The 22,960-nt window shown below is 43.0% G+C and overlaps 1 protein-coding gene across 1 annotated transcript in view; it reads right to left on the bottom strand.

Annotated features, from left to right (window-relative positions):
- LOC106582984 (leucine-rich repeat-containing protein 38-like) overlaps positions 1–17,104 on the bottom strand; it is a 29,287-nt gene extending 12,183 nt beyond the window's left edge. Inside the window, exon 1 of the mRNA XM_014166644.2 lies at positions 15,519–17,104. Coding sequence (XP_014022119.1) covers positions 15,519–16,146 — 628 coding nt within the window. The 5' untranslated portion in view covers positions 16,147–17,104. The remainder of the gene's footprint in view (positions 1–15,518) is intronic.
- Between the last annotated feature and the right edge of the window lie 5,856 nt (positions 17,105–22,960).

Here is a 22,960-nt window from a genome sequence, read left to right as displayed (position 1 = left end):
AGATGTACCATCGATAGCATTCTGTCGGGCTGTATCACCGCCTGGTATGGCAACCGCACCGCCTGCAACCACAGGGCTCTCCAGAGGGAAATCTACAGCACCCGGTGTCACAGGAAGGCCAAGACAATCATCAAGGACCTCAGCCACCTAAGCCACAGCCTGTTCACCCCGTTACAATCTAGAAGGCAGAGACAGTACATGTGCATCAAAGCTGGGACTGAGAGACTGATAAACAGCTTCTACTTCCATCAGAATGTTAAACATTCATCACTAGCCGGCCTCCACCCAGTACCCTGCCCTGAACCTTAGTTTACTAGCCGGCTACCACCCGGTACTCTACCCTGCACCTTACCTGCTGCCCCATGTACATAGAGTCATTGAACACTGGTCACTTCAATAGTGTTTACATTCTGTTTTACCCACTTTATATCTCTATACTCTATTCTAGTCAGGGCTCATCCTATATACAGAGAGGGGAAAAAAGTATTTGATCCCCTGCTGATTTTGTACGTTTGCCCACTGACAAAGAAATGATCAGTCTATAATTTTAATGGTAGGTTTATTTGAACAGTGAGAGACAGAATAACAACAAAAAAATCCAGAAAAACCCATGTCAAAAATGTTATAAATTGATTTGCATTTTAATGAGGGAAATAAGTATTTGACCCCTCTGCAAAACATAACTTGGTACTTGGTGGCAAAACCCTTGTTGGCAATCACAGAGGTCAGACGTTTCTTGTAGTTGGCCACCAGGTTTGTAGTTGGCCAACCTTCAGCTCCCTCCACAGATTTTCTATGGGATTAAGATCTGGAGACTGGCTAGGCCACTCCAGGACCTTAAATCAGCAGGGGATCAAATACTTTTTTCCCTCACCGAATCTACTGCTATACACAACTTTTCTATTCATATACTGTCCATACTGTCTATAACCACCATTACATATACAGTATATATATTTATATTCCGGACTCTCAAATTGCTCGATCTGATAGGTATTCATTTCTTGTTTTGTTTTTAAATGTTTGGATTATGTGTGTATTGTTATTGTATTGCTAGATATTGCTGCACTGTTGGAGATACAAACATAAGCATTTTGCTGCTTCTGCGATAACTTCTGCAAAACTGTGTACACGACCAATAAACTTTGATTTGATTTGTTTAGCTTATAGGGAAACATATCTGACTAACGTACACATGTTTGATACAGAGTGTCTTTTTTGCTTGAAATGCATTTTTATAGTTGTCTAAAACAAGCTCTGTAGGGCACTGGTTATTCACCGACACTGACACACTTATTGACCTCTGACCTCTACACTGTCATCGCTGTATAGTTGACCATATCCCTTTCTCCCCTCAACATTGTTGCACAGCACAGGCTATTATCAACACTGTTTAATAATGAGAACCCCTAGCAAAGGTTTAAAATGAGATAACAGCATTTTCCTACTCAAACATGGTTGGCCGCTTGAGAGGAGAACCGTATGTACAGTAAATGAATTGCCTCTTCACACTGGGATGAAAAATCTAGACATATCGATGCATATGTTAACTCCCAGGTGGGCAGAAAAGAAGCCTAGAGGAGGTGGGTGCATACTTACCATTGCCCCAGGCCAAAGCATGCATGCACAAACGCTTTTCCACGTTCTCTCACACACACACACACGTGCTGTCACACAGATAGCCCAGATTGTAGCAGCATGTTCTGCTGTCAACATTACAATCCACTCTGCTTTAGAACTTGCAATCTCTATGCAGTGTGGCATAATGCTGTTTCTTTTATATGTTTCATAAACTTAAGGCTCAAACGACTATGTTACATCATCCACCATTTGCTCCACCCATTTAAAAGTGTCACAATGCTGTTCTGCACAACACTTTGAAGTGCATGACCCCAGTAAAACTAGCTGTCACCATTGGCGTCGGCTAATGGGGATCCTAATAAATTAAATAAAATCAAATGACAACTTACACCTAACCATTTTGTAAGCTTTTTCACTCCAGTATACATGTGCACCGTCTATACATTATAGGCTTTTAAAATGGTATTACATGGTCAGATGGAAAGTTCACATGGACAGCCAAAGAAAGTTTATAAAGAGGCTACATATCAATTCAACTCAAAGTTGAGAGGAGTTGGGTATAGTTTTGGGATCGTAAACATTGTTTATGCCAGCTGTGTTGTCCACTTAAGTAAGAGATTAATGGCCTCTGTTTATATTCACACCACATTTTAAATGGCAAACTCATCACCCAGGAGACCCAGCCTTAGGCTCTGAGATGGGCTTGTCTCTCTGGCCACTCTGCCCCAGCATCACCCTACACATTGATTCATGAGATTGGAGATCAAAGTTTGCCTGTTTAACAGGGTCCTGTTAGAGTTACTGATATTAACTTTATCCTGCTCCCTGTGGGGCAAGACAACAGGCCCCATTTACCCCAGCACTAAATGAATCCCTGCTCAGCTGACAGTGGATATTTTTAACCTGTACTGATTATCCAGTTGTTAACATGTTATTTTATACATTATGCAGGAAGCCACAGACACTTTTTCGATATGTGGAAATTACTGAAAATGGGTGAAATAAGTTTAAACCGAAAATGATAGGCCTTAATTATTTTGCAAATGGAGCAGTATTATGGTATTACCATTTATTTAAAGCAGCAATCAGCAGTTGAAACAATAACAAAACGTAATGTTTTGGTAAATGCTAAAGGATTGAGCTGGAGAAATGTAACAACTATCAATAGTTTTAACAACGTTTTGAGGCTATATAGTGTTTGTTAACATTTACTTTGTTTACAAATACTGGAGTAAATAAAACATGCTTATATTTTGGGTTATCATTTTATATTTACATTTTAGTCATTTAGCAGACGCTCTTATCCAGAGCGACTTACAGTAGTGAATGCATACATTTCATTCATTTTTTTCCCCCGTACTGGTCCCCTGTGGGAATCGAACCCACATCCCTGGCGTTGCAAACACCATGCTCTACCAACTGAGCCACACGGGACTTGATGGGGGAAGAGATTTTAACTAAGTTCATGAGGCATTTCGAAGTTATATTCTTCAAGAATCAATGGGTACATATTATACATTTATCAGTCCAAAAATGGATGTAGCAACTGCAGGTTGCCGCTTTAATAGAAAAAAATGCCAATATTTGAACACTGTGCCCCAAATATTTGTGCAATTTACTGTACATACACTAAGCTTCAGTGGACACCAGTTACACAAATCTTCTTTATTATAAAATTCAGACACGATAATTCTGACTGGGACGATCTCGAAAATACTGTCTGTGTCTGAGACAAACATCCTAGTTTGATTTCCTATAGATGACAGACAGCTCCTTTAGTTCCTGTCTCCCACAGGCTCTGTAGTTTCTTGTGACAGACTGAAATGATTTGGTTCTGCGTGCTGGGATTACAGTCTCTGTAACTGGCCTCTATACCTTAAGCCACAATGGTATTATGTGCAGATGTTACAAGACAGAACATCTAGCCTCTTGAGCTGACATCCGTTTTCCACTGTTCTGATATGGCTGTATTCATCAATCTAGCAAGAAGGCTTATGTAGATTGGCTTTCACCTGAAAAAAACACTTTCAACTCATATTATGTAGTACAGAATAAAAGTATAATAAACCATATACAAATATGATGACATCATAGTGAATTCTTGACATGCGACTGAACAAGCCGTTTCATACGTTATAATATGTCTACATGTAGATCAAATCAAACGTTATTCGTGACGTGCGCCGAATACAAGTGTAGACCTTATCGTGAAATGCTAACTTACAAGCCCTTAACCAACAGCGCAGTTCAAGAAGAGTTAAGAAAATATTTAACAAATAAATTAAAGTAAAAAATAATAAAAAGTAACATAACATAAACGAGGCTATATACAGGGTACCGGTACCGAGTTAGTGTGCGGAGGTACAGGTTAGAGGTAATTTGTACATGTAGGTAGGGGTGAAGTGACTATGCATAGATAATAAACAGCGAGTAGCAGCAGTGTACAAAACAAATGGAGGGGGGGGGGGTCAGTCAATGTAATAGTCCGGTGGCCATTTGATTAATTGTTCAGCAGTCTTATTGCTTGGAGGTCGACTTTTGGTCCTAGACTTGGCGCTCCAGTACCGCTTGCCGTGTGCTAGCAGAGAAAACCGTCTATGACTTGGGTGACTGGAGTCTCTGACAATTTTATGGGCTTTCCTCTGACACCACCTATTATATAGGTCCTGGATTGCAGGAAGCTTAGCCCCAGTGATGTACTCGGCCGTATGCACTACCCTCTGTAGCACCTTACGTTCAGATGCCGAGTAGTTGCCATACCAGGCGTTGATGCAACCGGTCAGGATGCTCTTGATTGTGCAGCTGTAGAACTTTTTGAGGATCTGGGGACCCATGCCAAATCTTTTCAGTCTCCTGAGGAGGAAAAGGTTTTGTTATGCCCTCTTCACAACTGACTTGGTGTGTTTGGACCATGATAGTTCGTTGGTGATGTGGACACCAAGGAACTTGAACCTCTCGACCCACTCCACTACAGCCCCGCTGATGTGAATGGGGGCCCGCTTTTTCTGTAGTCCATGATCACCTCCTTTGTCTTGCTCACATTGAGGGAGAGGTTGTTGTCCTGGCACCACACTGCCAGTTCTCTAACCTCCTCCCTATACGCTGTCGTCAGCAAACTTAATGATGGTGTTGGAGTCGTGTTTGGCCACGCAGTCGTGGGTGAACAGGAAGTACAGGAGGGGACTAAGTACACACCCCTGAGGAGCCCCAGTGTTGAGGATCAGCATGGCAGACGTGTTGTTGCCTACCCTTACCACCTGGGGGTGGCCCGTCAGGAAGTCCAGGATCCAGTTGCAGAGGGAGGTGTTTAGTCCCAGGGTCCTTAGCTTAGTGATGAGCTTCATGGGCGCTATGGTGTTGAACGCTGAGCTGTAGTCAATGAACAGCATTCTCACATAGGTGTTCCTTTTGTCCAGGTGGGAAAAGGCAGTGTGGAGTGCGATTGAGATTGCGTCATCTGTGGATCTGTTGGGGCGATATGCGAATTGGAGTGGGTCTAGGGTATCTGGGAGGATGCTGTTGATGTGAGTTACAATCAGTTTTAGGCACATCTACCCCAAATATTTGACCTTTTTATTACTTTACCGAAAATATCATGACATTAGTGCAAGTCAAAATGTAGGACATTTGTGAACATCTAAATCAACATTTTGGCCATTTATTCAGCGTGTCCACCCTATCGACAAGGAGACGTTATTTTTGACAAAATTACTTTTGTAATTTGTATTTTTTTTAACGTATTTTAGGAAGTGTGTAGGTCGCATTCTTTATTGTACAGCTATGAAAGTTATATATTTAGAACTGCCTGTTCCGTAGGAATCCAGTGTCATGTCTGTGTAGTGAGCAAGTCAACCTAAAGAGCTGCTTTTCTAAGGACTGCCCCTTTGATGTGAAGTAGCAGAGATGACAAAATTGATTGTAATGATACAGCCAACCACTAGAGGGGGCCATAGACACGTTTGTTCAACAGAGAGGCCTCTGAGTGTCCTTGAACTGTCACATTTTTATTGTTCTGACTTATAAAACTGTGGGAAATTAATCAAATAAGTAATGTAAACATACTATCAGTAATTACCAGTAAATCTAGTGCCTGAAATCGGCCACTGTAGTCTTAAGAGTCAACTGCACCAAATTCTCAATCATTGCCAGAACTATATCTTATTTCCGCCAATTCTTTTAATTCTTTTTTTATTTCACCTTAATTTAACCAGATAGGCTAGTTGTGAACAAGTTCTCATTTACAACTGCGACCTGGCCAAGATAAAGCAAAGCAGTGCGGCACAAACAACAACACAGAGTTACACATGGAATAAACAAACATACAGTCAATAATACAATAGAAAAAGTCTATAGTGTGTGCAAATGAGGTAGGATAGGGAGGTAAGGCAATAAATAGGCCATAGTGGCGAAATAATTACTATGTAGCAATTAGACACTAGAGTGATAGATGTGCAGAAGATGAGTGTGCAAGTAGAGATACTGGGGTGCAAAGAAGCAAAATGAATAAAATAAATAACAGTATGGGGATGAGGTAGTTGGATGGGCTATTTTCAGATGTGCTATGTACAGGTGCAGTGATCTGTGAGCTGCTCTGACAGCTGGTCCTTAAAGCTAGTGACGGAGATATGAGTCTCCAGCTTCAGTGATTTTTGCAGTTCGTTCCAGTCATTGGTAGCAGAGAACTGGAAGGAAAGGCGGCCAAAGTAGGAATTGGCTTTGGGGGTGACCAATGAAATATACCTGCTGGAGCGCGTGCTACGGGTGGGTGCTGCTATGGTGACCAGTGAGCTGAGATAAGGCGGAGCTTTACCTAGAAAAGACTTATAGATGACCTGGAGCCAGTTCGTTTGGCGACAAATATGAAGCGAGGGCCAGCCAACGAGAGCATACAGGTCGCAGTGGTGGGTAGTATAAGGGGCTTTGGTGACAAAACAGATGCCACTGTGATAGACTGCATCCAATTTGCTGAGTAGAGTGTTGGAGGCTATTTTGTAAATGACATCGCCGAAGTCAAGGATCGGTAGGATAGTCAGTTTTACGAGGGTATGTTTGGCAGCATGAGTGAAGGATGCTTTGTTGCGAAATAGCAAGCCAATTGTAGATATCATTTGGGATTGGAGATGCTTATTGTGAGTCTGGAAGGAGAGCTTACAGTCTAACCAGACACCTAGGTATTTGTAGTTGTCCACATATTCTAAGTTAGAACCGTCCAGAGTAGTGATGCTGGACGGTCGGGCGGGTGTGGCAGTGATTGGTTGAAGAGCATGCATTTAGTTTTACTTGCATTTAAGAGCAGTTGGAGGCCACGGAAGGAGAGTTGTATGGCATTGAAGCTCGTCTGGAAGTTAGTTAACACAGTGTCCAAAGAAGGGCCAGAAGTATACAGAATGGTGTTGTCTGCGTAGAGGTGGATCAGATATTAGTGAGTAATAGCCATAGTCTATTACTGCTATCGCCATAAATACAGTATGGGCCACAAGAGTAAGGTGCACCAATATAGAGTCATCCAGAATATGATACAGCTAGAAACCAATCCGGTTGGCCAGCACGCAGAGGTATGGGCAACCACATGGTTATGTTACAGCTAGTGCTGCCTCGTGATGGATTACAGTCAGGATTACAGCCAGCCTTGGGGATAGTGGTGTCCATTTGTATCCCACTTCCTGTCTCCTGGGTGATTGATCTAGCTGGCTGTCGTTAGGCTGATTTCGGAGGATTGTCTCTCCTCCCACTTCAACACAACAGTGGCTGTTGTGATTTATTCCAACGTCGATAGCAGAAGAGTGAGAATCATAAAGGCAATTATCTCATAATTCCTAATTAAACTGTGGAATGGGTATACATGTATTTTCTATTACTCAAAGACAATCACAGAGAAGAAATCAAAGAAAAATAAGAACAGAGAGTCAGAGGGAGATATAGAGTGGGAACAGACAAATAGGGATGGAGTAGAGTGTCTGAATGAACAAAGTGACAACCCTTCATGTGACAGTGAGGCCAAGTGTGAGTCATTCAAATCAGGAGGGGTTTACCTTATGCACAGGGACTCAGTGATCTCATAGTCACATGGGGATATTCTCAGCACAAACATTTAGCATGGCTCATTCAACACACATGCACACATAAAAACAGACACAAAATCCGCAGCTGTATAAAGCACTAGCTTGATCTTTCTTTTCCCAGAATGATATACTTGCCATTTAGACATCTATTACTCATAACGTAGCACTTTTTTGATTGCTTGCTAAGCTATACACTTCAATGTCAGCTTGAATTCATTCAACGTTAAATAAATATTAAATGGCCAAGGTCAAAAACACTCTCTTCTCAAGTAAGTGAAATAATACATTTTCCCTGACATCCATGCCCGAGGCAAAGACAGTTGATGATTTTGTAATGTAATGCAATGTTAACTCCGAACTGAATATAATATGAGACAGTGATGTGGAAGGCCAGTGAATTCACAGTGACGTCATATTTACAGAGCTGCTCATGCAGTGTGGTAACAGCTCTCTGTGGAGTAACCTGATAGGCTGTGAAGGAACATTTTGACATTGACCCTGTCACATGAGCTGTGGATCATGAACAGTGTTGATAGCTGTGTCTTATTCGGCCTCAGACACTGGCCCATGGGACCCATGGGAGCTAGGCCGCCCTGCCCTGCTATGCCCTGCTTTGGCCTGCCCTGTGGATGACTGTGGCTCCTGTTACCCAGCTAGTCACTGTGATATCAGCCTGGTCTTATAGACTAGACGTAACATAGTAAATATAAATCCAGGGCACTCAAATTGTGTGATATGTTACGTTTGGTATGGTTACATAAGACAGAAGGTTACTTAAAAATGATACTTCTGGATTTTGGCAAGTCGGAGTCAGATGAACTCGTGGATACCATTTTTATGTCTCTGTGGCCAATAAGAAGGAAGTCAGAGGTAGTTTTGCGAGCCAATGCTAACTAGCGTTAGCGCAATGACTGGAAGTCTATGGTATCTACTAGCACTAGTTAACAACTTCCTTCAAACTGCACGCAGAGACATAAAAATGATATCCATGAGTTCATCTGAGTCTGGGGAAGTAGATAAAGGGTATCATTTCCAAAATCCCAAAGTATACCTTTACCTTTAAAGCAAAAACGAAGGTAGGGTGGCTGGTTGAGGTGGATGGGTAGACATATAATGCGAACATCTAGCAACCAAAAGGTTGCGTGTTCGATTCTCACCTTGGACAACTTTAGTATTTTAGCAATTTTGCAACAACTTACAAATGTTTTTCTACTTTGCAACTACTTGGAATGTTAGCTAACCCTTCCCATAACCCTAAACTTAACCTACCTTAACCTTAACCTGAACCTAACCCTTTCCCCAAGCCATAAGACTGCTAAATAGCTAACAGAATGGCTACATGGTCTATCGGAGTTGATCCTTGTATATTATTTTTGTTTTTGCACTGTCTTTATGCACCCTCACAGGACTCTACACACTCACGCACACTGACACTCCAACACGCACATACATGCGTGCACATTTGCACTGACTCTGCACATACGCAAACACAAACACATACAATCATCATTTACGCTGCTGCTACTCTGTTTATCATATATCCTGATCCCTAGTCACCTTACCCCATACATACAGTGGCTTGCGAAAATCCTCACCCCACTTGGCCTTTTTCTTATTTTGTTGCCTTACAACCTGGAATTAAAATTACTCTTTTGGGGTTTGTAGCATTTGATTCACACAACATGCCTACCATTTTGAAGACCAAAATATTTTTTCATGTGAATGAAAACAAAAAATAAGACAAAATTAACTTGAGCGTGCATAACTATTCACCCCCCAACCCCCCACCCCCCAAAGTCAAGACTTACAGCTGCAAGTCTCTTGGGGTATGTTTCTATAAGCTTGGCATAACTAGCCACTAGGATTTTTGCTCATTCTTCAAGGCAAAACAGCTGCTTCAAGTTGGATGGGTTCCGCTGGTGTACAGCAATCTTTAAGTCATACCAAAGATTCTCAATTGGATTGAGGTCTGGACTTTGACTAGGCCATTCCAAGACATTTAAATGTTTCCCCTTAAACCACTCGTGTGTTGCTTTAGCAGTATGCTTAGGGTCATTGTCCTGCTGGAAGGTGAACCTCCATCCCAGTCTTAAATCTCTGGAAGACTGAAACAGGCTTCTCTCAAGAATTTCCCTGTATTTAGCACCATTCATCATTCCTTCAATTCTGACCAGTTTCTCAGTCTCTGCCGATGAAAAACATCCCCACAGCATGATGCTGCCACCACCATTCTTCACTGTGGGGATGGTGGTCTCGGGGGGATGAGAAGTGTTGGGTTTGCGCCAGACGTAGCATTTTCCTTTATGGCTAAAAAGCTCAATTTTAGTCTCATCTGATCAGAGTACGTTCTTCCATATGTTTGGGGACTTTCCCACATGCATTTTGGCGAACAACAAACGTGTATGCTTATTTTGTTCTTTAAGCAATGGCTTTTTTCTGGCCACTCTTCCGTAAAGCCCAGCTCTGTGGAGTATATGGCTTAATGTGGTCCTATGGACAGATACTCCAATCTCCGCTGTGGAGCTTTGCAGCTCCTTCAGGGTTATCTTTGGTCTCTTTGTTGCCTCTCTGATTAATGCCCTCCTTACCTGGTCCGTGAGTTTTGGTGGGCGGTCCTCTCTTGGCATGTTTGTTGTGGTGCCATATTCTTTCCATTTTTTAATAATGGATTTAATGGTGCTCCGTGGGATGTTCAAAGTTTGGGATATTTTTTTATAACCCAACCCTGATCAGTACTCCACAACTTTGTCCCTGACCTGTTTGGAGAGCTCCTTGGTGGTGCCGCTTGCTTGGTGGTGCCCCTTGCTTTGTGGTGTTGCAGACTCTGGGGCCTTTCAGAACAGGTGTATATATATACTGAGATCATGTGACAGATCATGTGACACTTAGATTGCACACAGGTGGACTTTATTTAACAAAGTATGTGACTTCTGAAGGTAATTGGTTGCACCATATCTTATTCATGGGCTTCATAGCGAAGGGGGTGAATACATATGCACGCATCACTTTTCCGTTTTTTATTTGTGTTTTTTTTAAACAAGTTATTTTTTCATTTCACTTCACCAATTGGGACTATTTTGTTTATGTTCATTACATGAAATCCAAATTAAAATCATTTAAAATATAGGTTGTAATGCAACAAAATAGGAAAAACGCCAAGGGGGATAAATACTTTTGCAGGGCACTGTATCTACCTCTAACAGTCCAGTATCCCTGCACATTGTAAATGTCGTATTAGAACTGACCTGTTTGGAGAGCCTAGCTAACGTTCGCCACTTAGCTTACTTTAGCATTAGCGTTAGCCACCTTCACCACCTAGCTAACATTAGCCACAATAAATTGGAATTCGTATCATATCATACGTTTTGCGATTTTGTTAATATATTTTTGCAATTTGTAACATATCATACGAAATGGATCATACAAAACAAATTAATACTTACCATACAAAACCGAACTTATCATGCTAATTGAGTATCCCGGATTTACATTTACTATGTTACGTCTCCCCTGAGTCCTGGTTGGTGCTATAGAATGGTGTTGCTCTAAATGATACATGTTCCTCCTTAACCCAAGAGCTCTGGAGACAGCAGTGGATCATGTTGACACTCATTCCCTGATAAAACATTTAGGCACCTGATTGGTGGCAGACAGGCAGACCTGCACAAAGGAACGGCCCCTCAGATGAGTGGACTGATAGACATCTGATTACAAAGCCTGTATCCTTGACAGGTCTATGGAGAGAGGTTGTCAATTGATATGCAAGGTTGGTAATCTTTACATATTATGCAGATGAATATCCGTTATTACTCATTTTACAACAGTTACATTATCTACTGACTGTCTATGGGGATCCACAGTCAATTGGGACTCTGAAAGAATACATCAATAGGTATAATTAGATAATATGTGTCTTGGACATGTGTTAATTTGGTTAAAAAAAAGTCATCTGGACAGTGACCCTTTTAATCCATAAAAGCCCAACATATTTGGCATTTACAACACAGTTACTCAATCAGAGTTATGCAAACAGAGTATGCACAACTTATTCTGTGTGCAGTGCAGTGGACTGGTACAGTACAGTATGTTTATCACATGGGATATCAGCATGTGAGAACAGGCACAAACAGGTCCAGAGCATGTCTACACTGCTGCTGCTAAAGTAATGCTAAACAGGGTCTAATCCATAATAACAGGATTAGGACAGAAGGGGAGATTCATGGGTGGTGAGTTGGGAATGATTTGATGGGTGGAGGAATTTGTCTATATTTTCATTACTCCATGCTAAAATGGTAATGGTTAGGATTAATGCACAAACAGCATCAACAGTCAGTTTATATTACCATAGAGTGGTCATGGAAGCTCTGGATTCAAGGGTACCATTATTCTCGGACAAATCATGCACCCAAGGAGGATGCTGATGATGGTTCTGTGAAGTGTTGATACATGTTGAAGAGCTTATCAAGTCAGCCTTGTTCTATAAATTACTGTCCATCCTTTACTGTAGGAATAGTGGTGGTCAACAGACCTACCCCCAAACACATGCACACATACACACATGCACTCAAGCGTACACGCACGCACACACACAAACACACACAAACTCACACAGACACACACACTCACCACTCATGAATCAGGTCCTGTCATAATACTCAAGAATATTTTGGGTGGTTTGAAGTTTTCACACCAACACATCTGTTCAGCAAGAGATACTTGGTATTGTTAGCAGTGTGTAGGTGTGTCTGACTCTAATCTATCCTTTGGAACAGTTTCTGTATGTGTGGTTCACAACAATTCCTACACAATGTGAGCAGTTGAGAAGAGACTGGTTGAATCATACACAGATTTTCAGATACCCTGGACCCATGAGAAATTACATTTACTTGAAAATGCATTTGGAGCTGCAGCCAGGGACTTGAAATCATAAGTTCTCCTTTGATTTCAAATATACAGCTTTCTTAATTTTACCCATATGCATCAGCAACATTTCCTATTTTTAATGAGCACAGAGGCAGTCCCAGAATAATACTGTACCCCTGTGCTCTACGAATTTCCTACTTGCAAATGCATTCATCAATATGTACTGTATCACGCATATGCCCAGTGCTGATGCAAACTGCATAGTGTTCTTCAGGTCTACTGCTAAATAAAGTTATAAAGACTGTGTGTGAGTGTGTGTATGTTTGGTTGATGACGCTAAATAGAAAAGGTCACTATGGTTTATTAATGGTTAGCAGGTGGTTTTGCCTCCTAGCCAGGCAGTAAACACTGATTTGAATGTAAATACATTACATGAGGTGAGACGCTGCACTGCTAACTGAATATGAGAGTGCATCTCGGGGCCCAGTTGGCAGGTATGCCACAGGGGTTGGCTGACTGGGCCAATGGCCTGTTGTTTGTTGCTGCTGATGTGTGCTTTTCCAGCATATCTAATAGAATTCATTACAGCCTGCAGTAGATAACACTGAGGACAAGTGATGAATGCATTTGCAGCTTCTTACCATGGGGAATGAGGTATTCCTGCCAATTTATCAACTTCTCTTTCTCACACAGACCCAACTTTTTGCGGATGCTTTCTTATTGAGGAGTAGGAGGGAGAGGAACAAGGTTGGCAATTGCATGGTACAGCACTAACTAAATGTGTGAGGATGTTTTTGTTAGTTGTCAGCAGTTTGCAATGTCCACCCACTGCTTGTGTCCACACAAGCCTCTACAAAACATAACTACTTCCATTCCTATGATTTAAAAAGAAGATAGAAGTAAAGCTACGGGAGCTTCCTGAATGGCGCAGGGGTCTAAGGCACTGCATTGCAGTGTTGCGGCGTCACTACCGGCCGTGACCGGGAGTCCCATAGGGCGGCACACAATTTGCCCAGCGTTGTCTGGGTTAGGGGAGCGTTTGACTGGGGGGGGGCTTTACTTGGTTTATTGCGCTCTAGCAAGTCCTTGTGGAGGGCCGGGCGCCTGCAGGCTGACTTCGGTCGTCAGTTGAACAGTGTTTCCTCCAACACATTGGCGCGACTGGCTTCTGGGTTAAGTAAACAAGTGTTAAGAAGCGAGTGTTGAGAAGCGCGGTTTGGTAGATCATGTTTCGGGGGACTCGTACTCGACTTTCGCCTCCCCTGAGCCCGATGAGACAAGATAGTTATCATGAAATTGTGGAGAAAAATGGTGTAAAAAAATAAAGAAGTAAGGTTATGTGAACATGATGTCCATATCCACAGGGTAATATTTACAGTATCTTAGCACACAGACATAATGGACAGGATCCCTGGGCTGTTAGCAGCTTTACCCACTTTGCCTGAATTATAGATTGTATTAGTTTATCTTAGTAATACTTTCTCCATCAAACACCGGAGGAAATCATATTTTTAAAAGGATAAAAGCCTATTTAGGCTTTTATGGGACGATCTTTGTCCTTACATTGTGTTGATGTCCCATGTTTATGTAGATCATCATGTAATGTCCCCCGTGGAACGACCTTGGCAGCTGTGCCCGCTTATTTATGTACTATGTCTATTGGTTCATATGCCCACTTATGTATTCATGATGTTTATGCTGTGAATCTTGGAATTGAATACTGTACACTGTACATCCACAGATGTCATCACAGTGTATTACCACATTCATCAGGGGTTATTTTAGCAGACCTGAACTATTTGACCCTTCGTGCAAATATTCAAACATAGTGTGCTGTATGTTAGTGGATTCTATATATTAACTGGTGGTCTATACACAGTCTTGCTAAAATGATTATCACGAATAAATGTCCTCTGCGTTTTCAAGGACAATATCTAAATAATATTAAAATGGGATGTCAAGCAAACAACATGTGGCTGTCCTATTGTTAGCAGCTCCAAATACAACGATTGGTGATTGGAGTAATGTGGAGTAAATTCTGAAAGTGAAGAGGTTGTAAAATGTGAAACTATTGAATTACTACAGAGTAGGCTACTGTGAATCCCGTAGTCTGGGATTTGTTATGTTTCTATCTTGAAAGAGTGGAAGAAATGAGCATCTCCACAATTGGGCTTTGTTTCCTTCTGCATTACTAACACATGAATCCCAGAACAATAACCTCTGGGTTTGGATGTTCAGTCTAATAATCTCCATGTAAGCAGATGTTACCCTTTGTGGGATACACACTCCTGTGGGAGAATTATCATCCCCTTTGTCTTTTGTTGTTTTCCAGATTTGCGTGCCTGAGACACAGAGGGAGAGATAGAGAAAGAGAGAGATGGGGCCCACACCAACACATCAATGCCGTAACTTCACCTAACTCACCCAGGCAGAAACACAATGGTGAAGGACCCGATGGCCTCCAGCCTCCACCAACAGGAAGGAGAGAGGAAGGGCTTGGTTACATTGGTCATACAAACAGCACTCACTAATTGATTGATTTAGCACAACGTTAATAGACCACCAGCCTGAGGAGAGAGGCAGGTGTTTGGCATGGACGGTACACTATGCACACAGCCATGGCAACATCTCATGCTCAAGCAGAATTGAAAACGTGAGGTGTTGGTTTTCTGTTGTTGTGTTTGTTTTGCTGCTGTAGATGAAGCTGCAGACAGTCTGTGGTGTAATAAATCTGAGACCATCCCCCTGAAGGTCTCCCCCCAGAGCTCGTCTCTCATTCTCTTTCATTACTCTCCCTGGCACTGTGGATTTAGCCAGGAAAGAAGGAGGAAACCAAAATTAGAACAGACGAAGAGGTTCCTCTTTCTACTTGGAAAATATAAATAGAACACACAGCAATAGCATGGCAGAAGATTTGCTAAGATAATATTATCTTAGTGTTGCACGGCTTTCCTTTTTTTTAGGTCAAGCAAGCTGTAAGCAAAGTAGCATCCCCCTGACAAAGCCACTTACCATTTGGAAGCTTGTGACTGTTTTCCTCCAGCCATGCAAACAGGTTGGCAAAGTTGCAGTTGCACACCCAAGGGTTGCCCTCCAGCCTCACCACCCGTAAAGAGGGCAACTGGCTCAGCGCACCCACCTGAAGGCCAGACAGGGCGTTACGCTCCAGCTCCAGTTCACGCAGCGAGGTGAGGCCCAGGAACGCGTCCTCGTTGACCATGCTCAGATAGGGGTTGTTACCCAGGCGGAGTTTGATCAGGCTACGGGACTGCCCAAAGGTGCCCGAGGGGATGTCAGTCAGGTTGTTGCTGCCCAAGTCCAGAAACACCAGCCTGGAAGAGGTGCTGAGGGTTCCCGGCTCGATGTGGGACAGAGAGTTGTTCCGCAGGTCCAGGTAGACCAGGTCACTGTAGAGCACTAGGAAGTCAGAGGGAATGCGGGGGATCCAGTTGTCAGACAGAAGGAGTCTGCGGACGTCCAAGGGGATTTCATCAGGAAGACGGATGAGTCCACGGCCGCTGCAGTCCACAGTGTGGGGATCCGGGCACAGGCAGCTCGCTGGGCAGTTTTCCCCCTGAGCCCGTAAGACAGAGGACAGCAAGACGAGGAGAGGCTGTAGCCAGCAGACACATGGCAACATGGTCAACAGGGTAAGCGCAGAGAGGAGGAGTGGAGGCTTGGGGTGAGGAAGAATAGGAAGGGGTGTCGGGAAAGAGAAGGGGGCGTGAGGGTCAGAGGTCAGGAGATTAGGAAAGGGGAGGGGAAGGGGAGAACGAGAGGGGAAAAGGGGGGATCAATCCCTCTGCAGGAGCATCTTGACGTTCTTGAGATGAAAATCTGAGAAAGCTCCGGCATCGAGCAGCGAGAGAGCAGCGTCGAGCGCTGTTTTCCAAGAGATCATGTAGCAAGCTGCCTGGAGAGAATAGCAAGCTGCTGGCTTTGAAGAAGCTAGGGTAGGGAGATAGCAAGCAGTGAGAGGGAGACAGCGAGAGTGAGGGCGAGAGCTTTGCAGAAAGAGGAAGGTTGCTTAGCTGGGGTAAATAGAAACTGTCAAAGCAGGAACAGAGCAACATTAGAGGCACAGACAGGGAGAGGGAGGCTGAGGAGGGGGCTCTGTCCGCCGGGTTAACCCACAGTCGATCTTGTGGGATTGATTGAGGAGGACACATGGGTCTCTGACACAAAAGGATACGCGCTGGGGTGATTCAGTCTCAGGCAGATCAAGTGAAGAGTGAAATTGTTGCATCTCTCCATTTGTCTCTGGTATCTGCGTGGGAATGCTTGTCGATCTGCCTGCTGATCTAAGAGAGACAATCGCACAGTAACACAGCTGAAGTGAATGCAAGTTTTTTTAATTCTGTCTCTACCTCCCTGTGCTCTGCTCTGCCATTCGCCGGCAGAGCAGAGCTAGATAAAACACTCCCCAGCTGGGTCCCGACGCTCTGTTGCTATGGAGAGAGAATCCAAATATCCGGGAAGGAGTCATATTCACGCGGATGACAATCCTGAATTTAGCACAGTAGCAGTCAATCGAATGTCTGTCTGTCTCAGAATGTGCTACCAGGGTTTATCTCATGCCCTCCTCCTCATTGCTATGAAGGAGGTGTGCCTTTACAATGTTGACAACACGTGATGTCACTTCCTACTGTTAAAATATGAGGGTCCATTCCCTCTGAAAAATGATACCAGTTTTTCCCAATAATTTATGTTACTTATGAAAATAAATGCATAATTAAATTATCTGGATTATTTGGGCGAATTAAACAATTCAACATTTATTTCAAGAAAAAAAATCACTTATTGTTTATATTTCAGTAATGGATCTGTAATGAATGTAATATTTTTTTATTTGTCCTAACACAAACACAATCTTACTTCTCTCTCCTTACAGTCTTATAATCCCTGAGTCTCTCACAATGACGAGAAAATGCTTTGATAGACAGCCTCACAGTTACATCACCATTGCCACGAAGATCTTGTCCTGGAGTGACAGACAGACAGACACCATTACACAACCTGCCCACGGCACAGTCAGACAGAGGCTTCATTAGTTATCACTGCAAATGGAAATTACCTGCACATAAAAACCTTTGCCCTTGTTTGTACTGTGAGCCAAACATCAGCACTTTTAGTCAGCTCAGGTTATACAATTATAATTTTGATGCACTGGCACTGAAGATTAGGCTAAAACTGCCTCATACAGCCATCAATCCCCTGTGTGTCTAGAGTCTATATCCTTAATGGTAAAAAACAAAGGGACCAGTGACTGCCTCTCAAACCACAACTGTGGAACAGATTTGAATTCAGACTCTAAATTAGATTTCCCCAATGGGATCTGTAGCAAAAGGGAAATGGAATTAGACCAAGGTTGTAGCACAGGGAAGAGTGGAGTGGAGGAGCGGGGTCCTGAGAGACGTGGAGGGAGTTGGAATAGTAGCAAGCTCGGTCTGATGGGATGTAATGGGAGAATGTGCCGTATACTGTATATCAATGGGTAAATAGAAAAACTGCCTGAGCCATTATTACCAGTAGTGACCCATAACATGCATAATGTTTGGCAATGCAAACAGCTCCAGGTGTCAGTGAATAACAGCAACTCATATACGGTGTACAGGACCTCGTCATCTTTAAATCAATATCTTACATCCCTGCATTACGGTGTGAGCTGAAGTTTGTTTTACCTATTCCAGCGCCATGATGTAGCGTTTCATTCACTGGTGATTTGTGTGAAGACTTGCCAGGCAGAGTATCTATGAGCAGTGTTACCCAGACTGTGGTCGGCAAACCATCTCTGTATTCATGTCCAAGCCACAGATTGCTTATTAATAGTGCTTTGTGTTCTATTTAGGATTTAGCGCCGCTGTTATGAAAATTAAATAATAACACTGACAGGTTTTATATCAAAGACACTGAATGAGCTGACTTTTGTTGCATGGTGTTTTTGGACCAGGGATTTTGTATTAGACAGACCCAGGACTCTAAATGATTTACAGTGCATATGGAAAGTATTCAAACACCTTAACTTTTTCCACAGTTTAGCAAAAACAAGCCATGAGGTCGAAGGAATTGTCCATAGAGGTTCGAGACAGGAGTGTGTTGAGGCACAGATCTGGGGAAGGATACCAAAACATTTCTGAAGCTTTGAAGGTCGCCAAGAACACAGTGCATCCATCAATCTTAAATAAAATAAGTTTGGAACCACCAAGACCCTTCCTAATGTTGGCCGCCCGGCCAAACTGAGGCCTTTATGGTAGAGTGGCCAGTCGGAAGCCACTCCTCAGTAATAGGCACATGACAGCCTGCTTGGAGTTTGCCAAAAGGCACCTAAAGGACTCAGACCATGAGAAACAATATTCTCTGGTCTGATGAAACCCGAATCTTGGCCTGAATGCCAAGAGTCACATCTGGAGGAGATGTGGCACCATCCCTACAGTGAAGCATGGTGGTGGCATCATCATGCTGTGTGGATGTTTTTGAGCGGCAGGGACTGGGAGACGGGTCAGGGTTGAGGGAACGATTAACGGAGCAAAGTACAGAGAGATCCTTGATGAAAACCTGCTCAAAGTGCTCAGGACCTCAGACTGGGATGAAGGTTCACCTTCCAACAGGACAACGACCCTAAGCATACAGCCAAGACAGTGCAGGAGTGGCTTCTGGACAAGTCTCTGAATGTCCTTGAGTGACCCAGCCAGAGCCCAGACTTGAACCTGATCGAACATCTCTAGAGAGACCTGAAAATAGCTGTCCAGCGACGCTCCCCATCCAACCTGACAGAGCTTGAGAGGATCTGCAGAGAAGAATGTGAGAAACTCATCAAATACAGGTGTGCCAAGCTTGTAGTGACATACCCAAGAAGTCTTGAGTCTGTAATCGCTGCTGAAGGTGATTCATCAAAGGACTTAGTAAACTGTCTGAATACTTCTGTAAATGTGCTATTTCTGTTTTTTTTTTAAATAAATTTGTACAAATTTAGAAAAACTGTTTTTGCTTCATCATTATGGGTTATTGTGTGTAGATTGATGATGGAAAAAAACAATTAAATTATTCTTAGAACAAGGCTGTAACGTAACAAAATGTGGAAAAAGTCGATGGGTCTGTATACTTTCCGAATGCACTTTTTCTAAATTGACGAATCCAAAGACCATAGGCTATATGACTGTCATTTCCAAGTGTATTTTTTTTTTATCAACATTTTTTATTACTATATTCATGAAAGTGTTTAGGATATTCCTTCCTCTCATCCTGTTGTGGCCTGTTTGTGCCAGTTGAGTAATTACCAAGCAGCTAAGAATAAAATGGACTTAGAGTTGAGAGGGATTTAATGCTCTATTCAATCTGTATCGCTGAAGCGTTACAGGTTGTGCAATAGAAATGTGAAGGTCATTTTCTAACTGGCCTGACATATGCAGTGTTTACCTTTAAAATTTCAATCACACTGTAACGCTGAACTTCAGAAATATAGATTGAATAGCATCCTTAGTTAAAAGGGAGAGGTTTCCACATTGAAATGCATCTGGAGCACCACTCCTAGCAGGTATAATGGCCTCTATCTCCCTGAGGACAGCCATACTGTTTATGGTCAATCATAAAATGTTATCTTGTGTGTCGGAGGTGGACTGGACATCTGGCATTTCGTGCAAATGCCAGATGGGCTGATTCATTTAGAGCCTATTGGGCCTGTCTAACTTTTTTAGTTTATTAGCTTTATAATTATTATTTTGCCAATAATGGGGGAATAAAATGGGCCGTTGTGGGGGCCTCGAAGACAAAAATGGGTGTATTTGAAATGCCAGAGAGGATTTCTGGTCCCAATCCGCCCCTGTTGTGCGTACATTCTCATGGCTGTCTAATGCAGTGTAAGAGCCAGGCTGAGTAATAGGAACCTTTGAAGCATCCTTGATTTTGGTTTTAAATTAGGCCTGATTACCATAAGATGTCAGTACAATTAGCACTAGGCATAAACAACACCATCAAAGTTTTTGTTGAGGCTCATTCCTCCATGACCCCAGGAACAGTGGCCTCTTTTTCTCAGTGTGATAATGGTGGTGCAGTGTGGTAACTAGAGAGTGATGGGACAGGGCTTCAAGATCTTCATAATGGCTGCCAGAGACAGGGAGATGCTGGGGTGTATTTTAGACAAGTCTACACATGTGGGCTGTTCAGAACTCTTCTACTAAGGCACAAATAGGCCATTCATATTCTGCAGATAATATTTGTCAAAGTCCGTACTTATCTTTCACACTATACGTTTATTGCTATTACAACTCCACTGTATGTCTGTATTATGCAGTGTGTACCGAGAGTACAGAACAGGATGATTTATGTAAGACTTTTTATCTAAAAACTGTGAGAAGCTATTTAGTGTGTCAAAAGCAAGGCTGTACGAAACATCACTTTCCTGACAGCTACTAGCACAAATTGATCCCTCGGTATTTAGACCAATGTCAAATCACTGAGGTGTTCAAGGTAGTGTAAATGCAACATGACAGAGAAATATCAGCCTGTGTTTCAGCGGTCACTGACCTTGTCTGCTGAGCACCAGCATTGATCCAGGTTTACCTCGCTCCTCATTCTGGGGGATTCATTTAGAAGAAGAACAATCAGTGTGGCTATCAATGACCTTGCCGTTAATGTAGCAGCCACAGTTGCGCTACTTAAGCCTCAATGCTCAATATATCATTGCTATTGCTGCTTATACAGATAAATCAATCCCAGTCCAGATATAGATTAAAAACAGAAAAGCCATATTGGTGTGTTTATGAGTCAAACAATGTGTAGCTGTCTGTACTGAATACAGCACAAACTGTGAAAAGCAAATCTTTCCCATACTTGATCAAGATTGCGTTTTCACATTGACAATCTGTGTATCTCTATGCTCTTGTAGTGCAGCATCTCCCACAATGAGATCTCACTATAGATCTCACTATCCAAGGATTAGACCAGAGGTTGTGTTTGAGGGGGATCTTCAATCAGTCGTACACCAGTCAAAGCCCTCTTCCACCCTACTCCAAGTTAGTGGATAATGACTGCACATTCTCCCCCTCAGCCTATAGAGCAGATAGCAGAGAGTAGAGAGTAGTAAGTAGGGAGTAACAAGTAGGGAGTAAAGAGTAGGGAGTATTAAGTAGGGAGTAGAGAGCATTAAGTTGGGAGTATTAAATAGAGAGTAGTGAGTAGGGAGTGATGAGTAGGTAGTAATAAGTAGGGAATAGTGAGTAGGGAGTGGTGAATAGGGTGTGGTAAGTAGGGAGTGGTAAGTAGGGAGTGGTGAGTAGGGAGTGGTGAGTAGGGAGTAGTGAATAGGGAGAAGTAAATTGGGAGTAGTAAGTAGAGTGTTAAGTAGGGGGTGGTAAGTAGGGGATGGAGAGTAGGGGGTGGTAAGTAGGGCGTGGTAAGTAGGGGGTGGTAAGTAGGGAGTAGTGAGTAGGGAGTAGGGAGTAGTCAGCAGGGAGTTGTAAATTAGGAGTAGTGAATAGGGAGTAGTCAGTAGGGAGTGGGAAGTAGGGAGTAATAAGTAAGGAGTATTGAGTTGGGAGTATTAAGTAGTGAGTAGGGAGTAGTAAGTAGGGAGTAGTGAGTAGGGAGTAGTCAGTAGGGAGTTGTAAGTAGGGAGTGGTAAGAAGGGGGTGGTAAGTAGGGAGTTGTGAGTAGGGAGTAGTGAGTAGGGAGTAGTCAGTAGGGAGTTGTAAATTGGGAGTAGTGAGTAGGGAGTAGTCAGTAGGGAGTGGTAAGTAGGGAGTGGTAAGAAGGGGGTGGTAAGTAGGGAGTTGTGAGTAGGGAGTAGTGAGTAGGGAGTAGTGAGTAGGGAGTAGTGAGTAGGGAGTTGTAAATTGGGAGTAGTGAGTAGGGAGTAGTCAGTAGGGAGTGGTAAGTAGGGAGTGGTAAGTAGGGGGTGGTAAGTAGGGAGTTGTGAGTAGGGAGTGGTGAGTAGGGAGAAGTAAATTGGGAGTAGTCAATACGAAGTGGTAAGTAGGGAGTAATAAATAAGGAGTATTGAGTTGGGAGTATAAAGTAGTGAGTAGGGAGTGGTAAGTACGGAGTAGTAAGTAGGGAGTTGTGAGTAGGGAGTAGTGAGTAGGGAGTTGTAAATTGGGAGTAGTGAGTAGTCAGTAGGGAGTGGTAAGTAGGGAGTGGTAAGAATGGGGTGGTAAGTAGGGAGTTGTGAGTAGGGAGTAGTGAGTAGGGAGTAGTCAGTAGGGAGTTGTAAATTGGGAGTAGTGAGTAGGGAGTAGTCAGTAGGGAGTGGTAAGTAGGGAGTGGTAAGAAGGGGGTGGTAAGTAGGGAGTAGTGAGTAGGGAGTAGTGAGTAGGGAGTAGTGAGTAGGGAGTAGTGAGTAGGGAGTTGTAAATTGGGAGTAGTGAGTAGTCAGTAGGGAGTGGTAAGTAGGGAGTGGTAAGTAGGGGGTGGTAAGTAGGGAGTTGTGAGTAGGGAGTGGTGAGTAGGGAGAAGTAAAT

This window comes from Salmo salar, chromosome ssa22, assembly GCF_905237065.1.
Source record: "Salmo salar chromosome ssa22, Ssal_v3.1, whole genome shotgun sequence".
Taxonomy (NCBI): Eukaryota; Metazoa; Chordata; class Actinopteri; order Salmoniformes; family Salmonidae; genus Salmo; species Salmo salar.
This window is presented reverse-complemented; position numbering and strand designations above follow the sequence as displayed.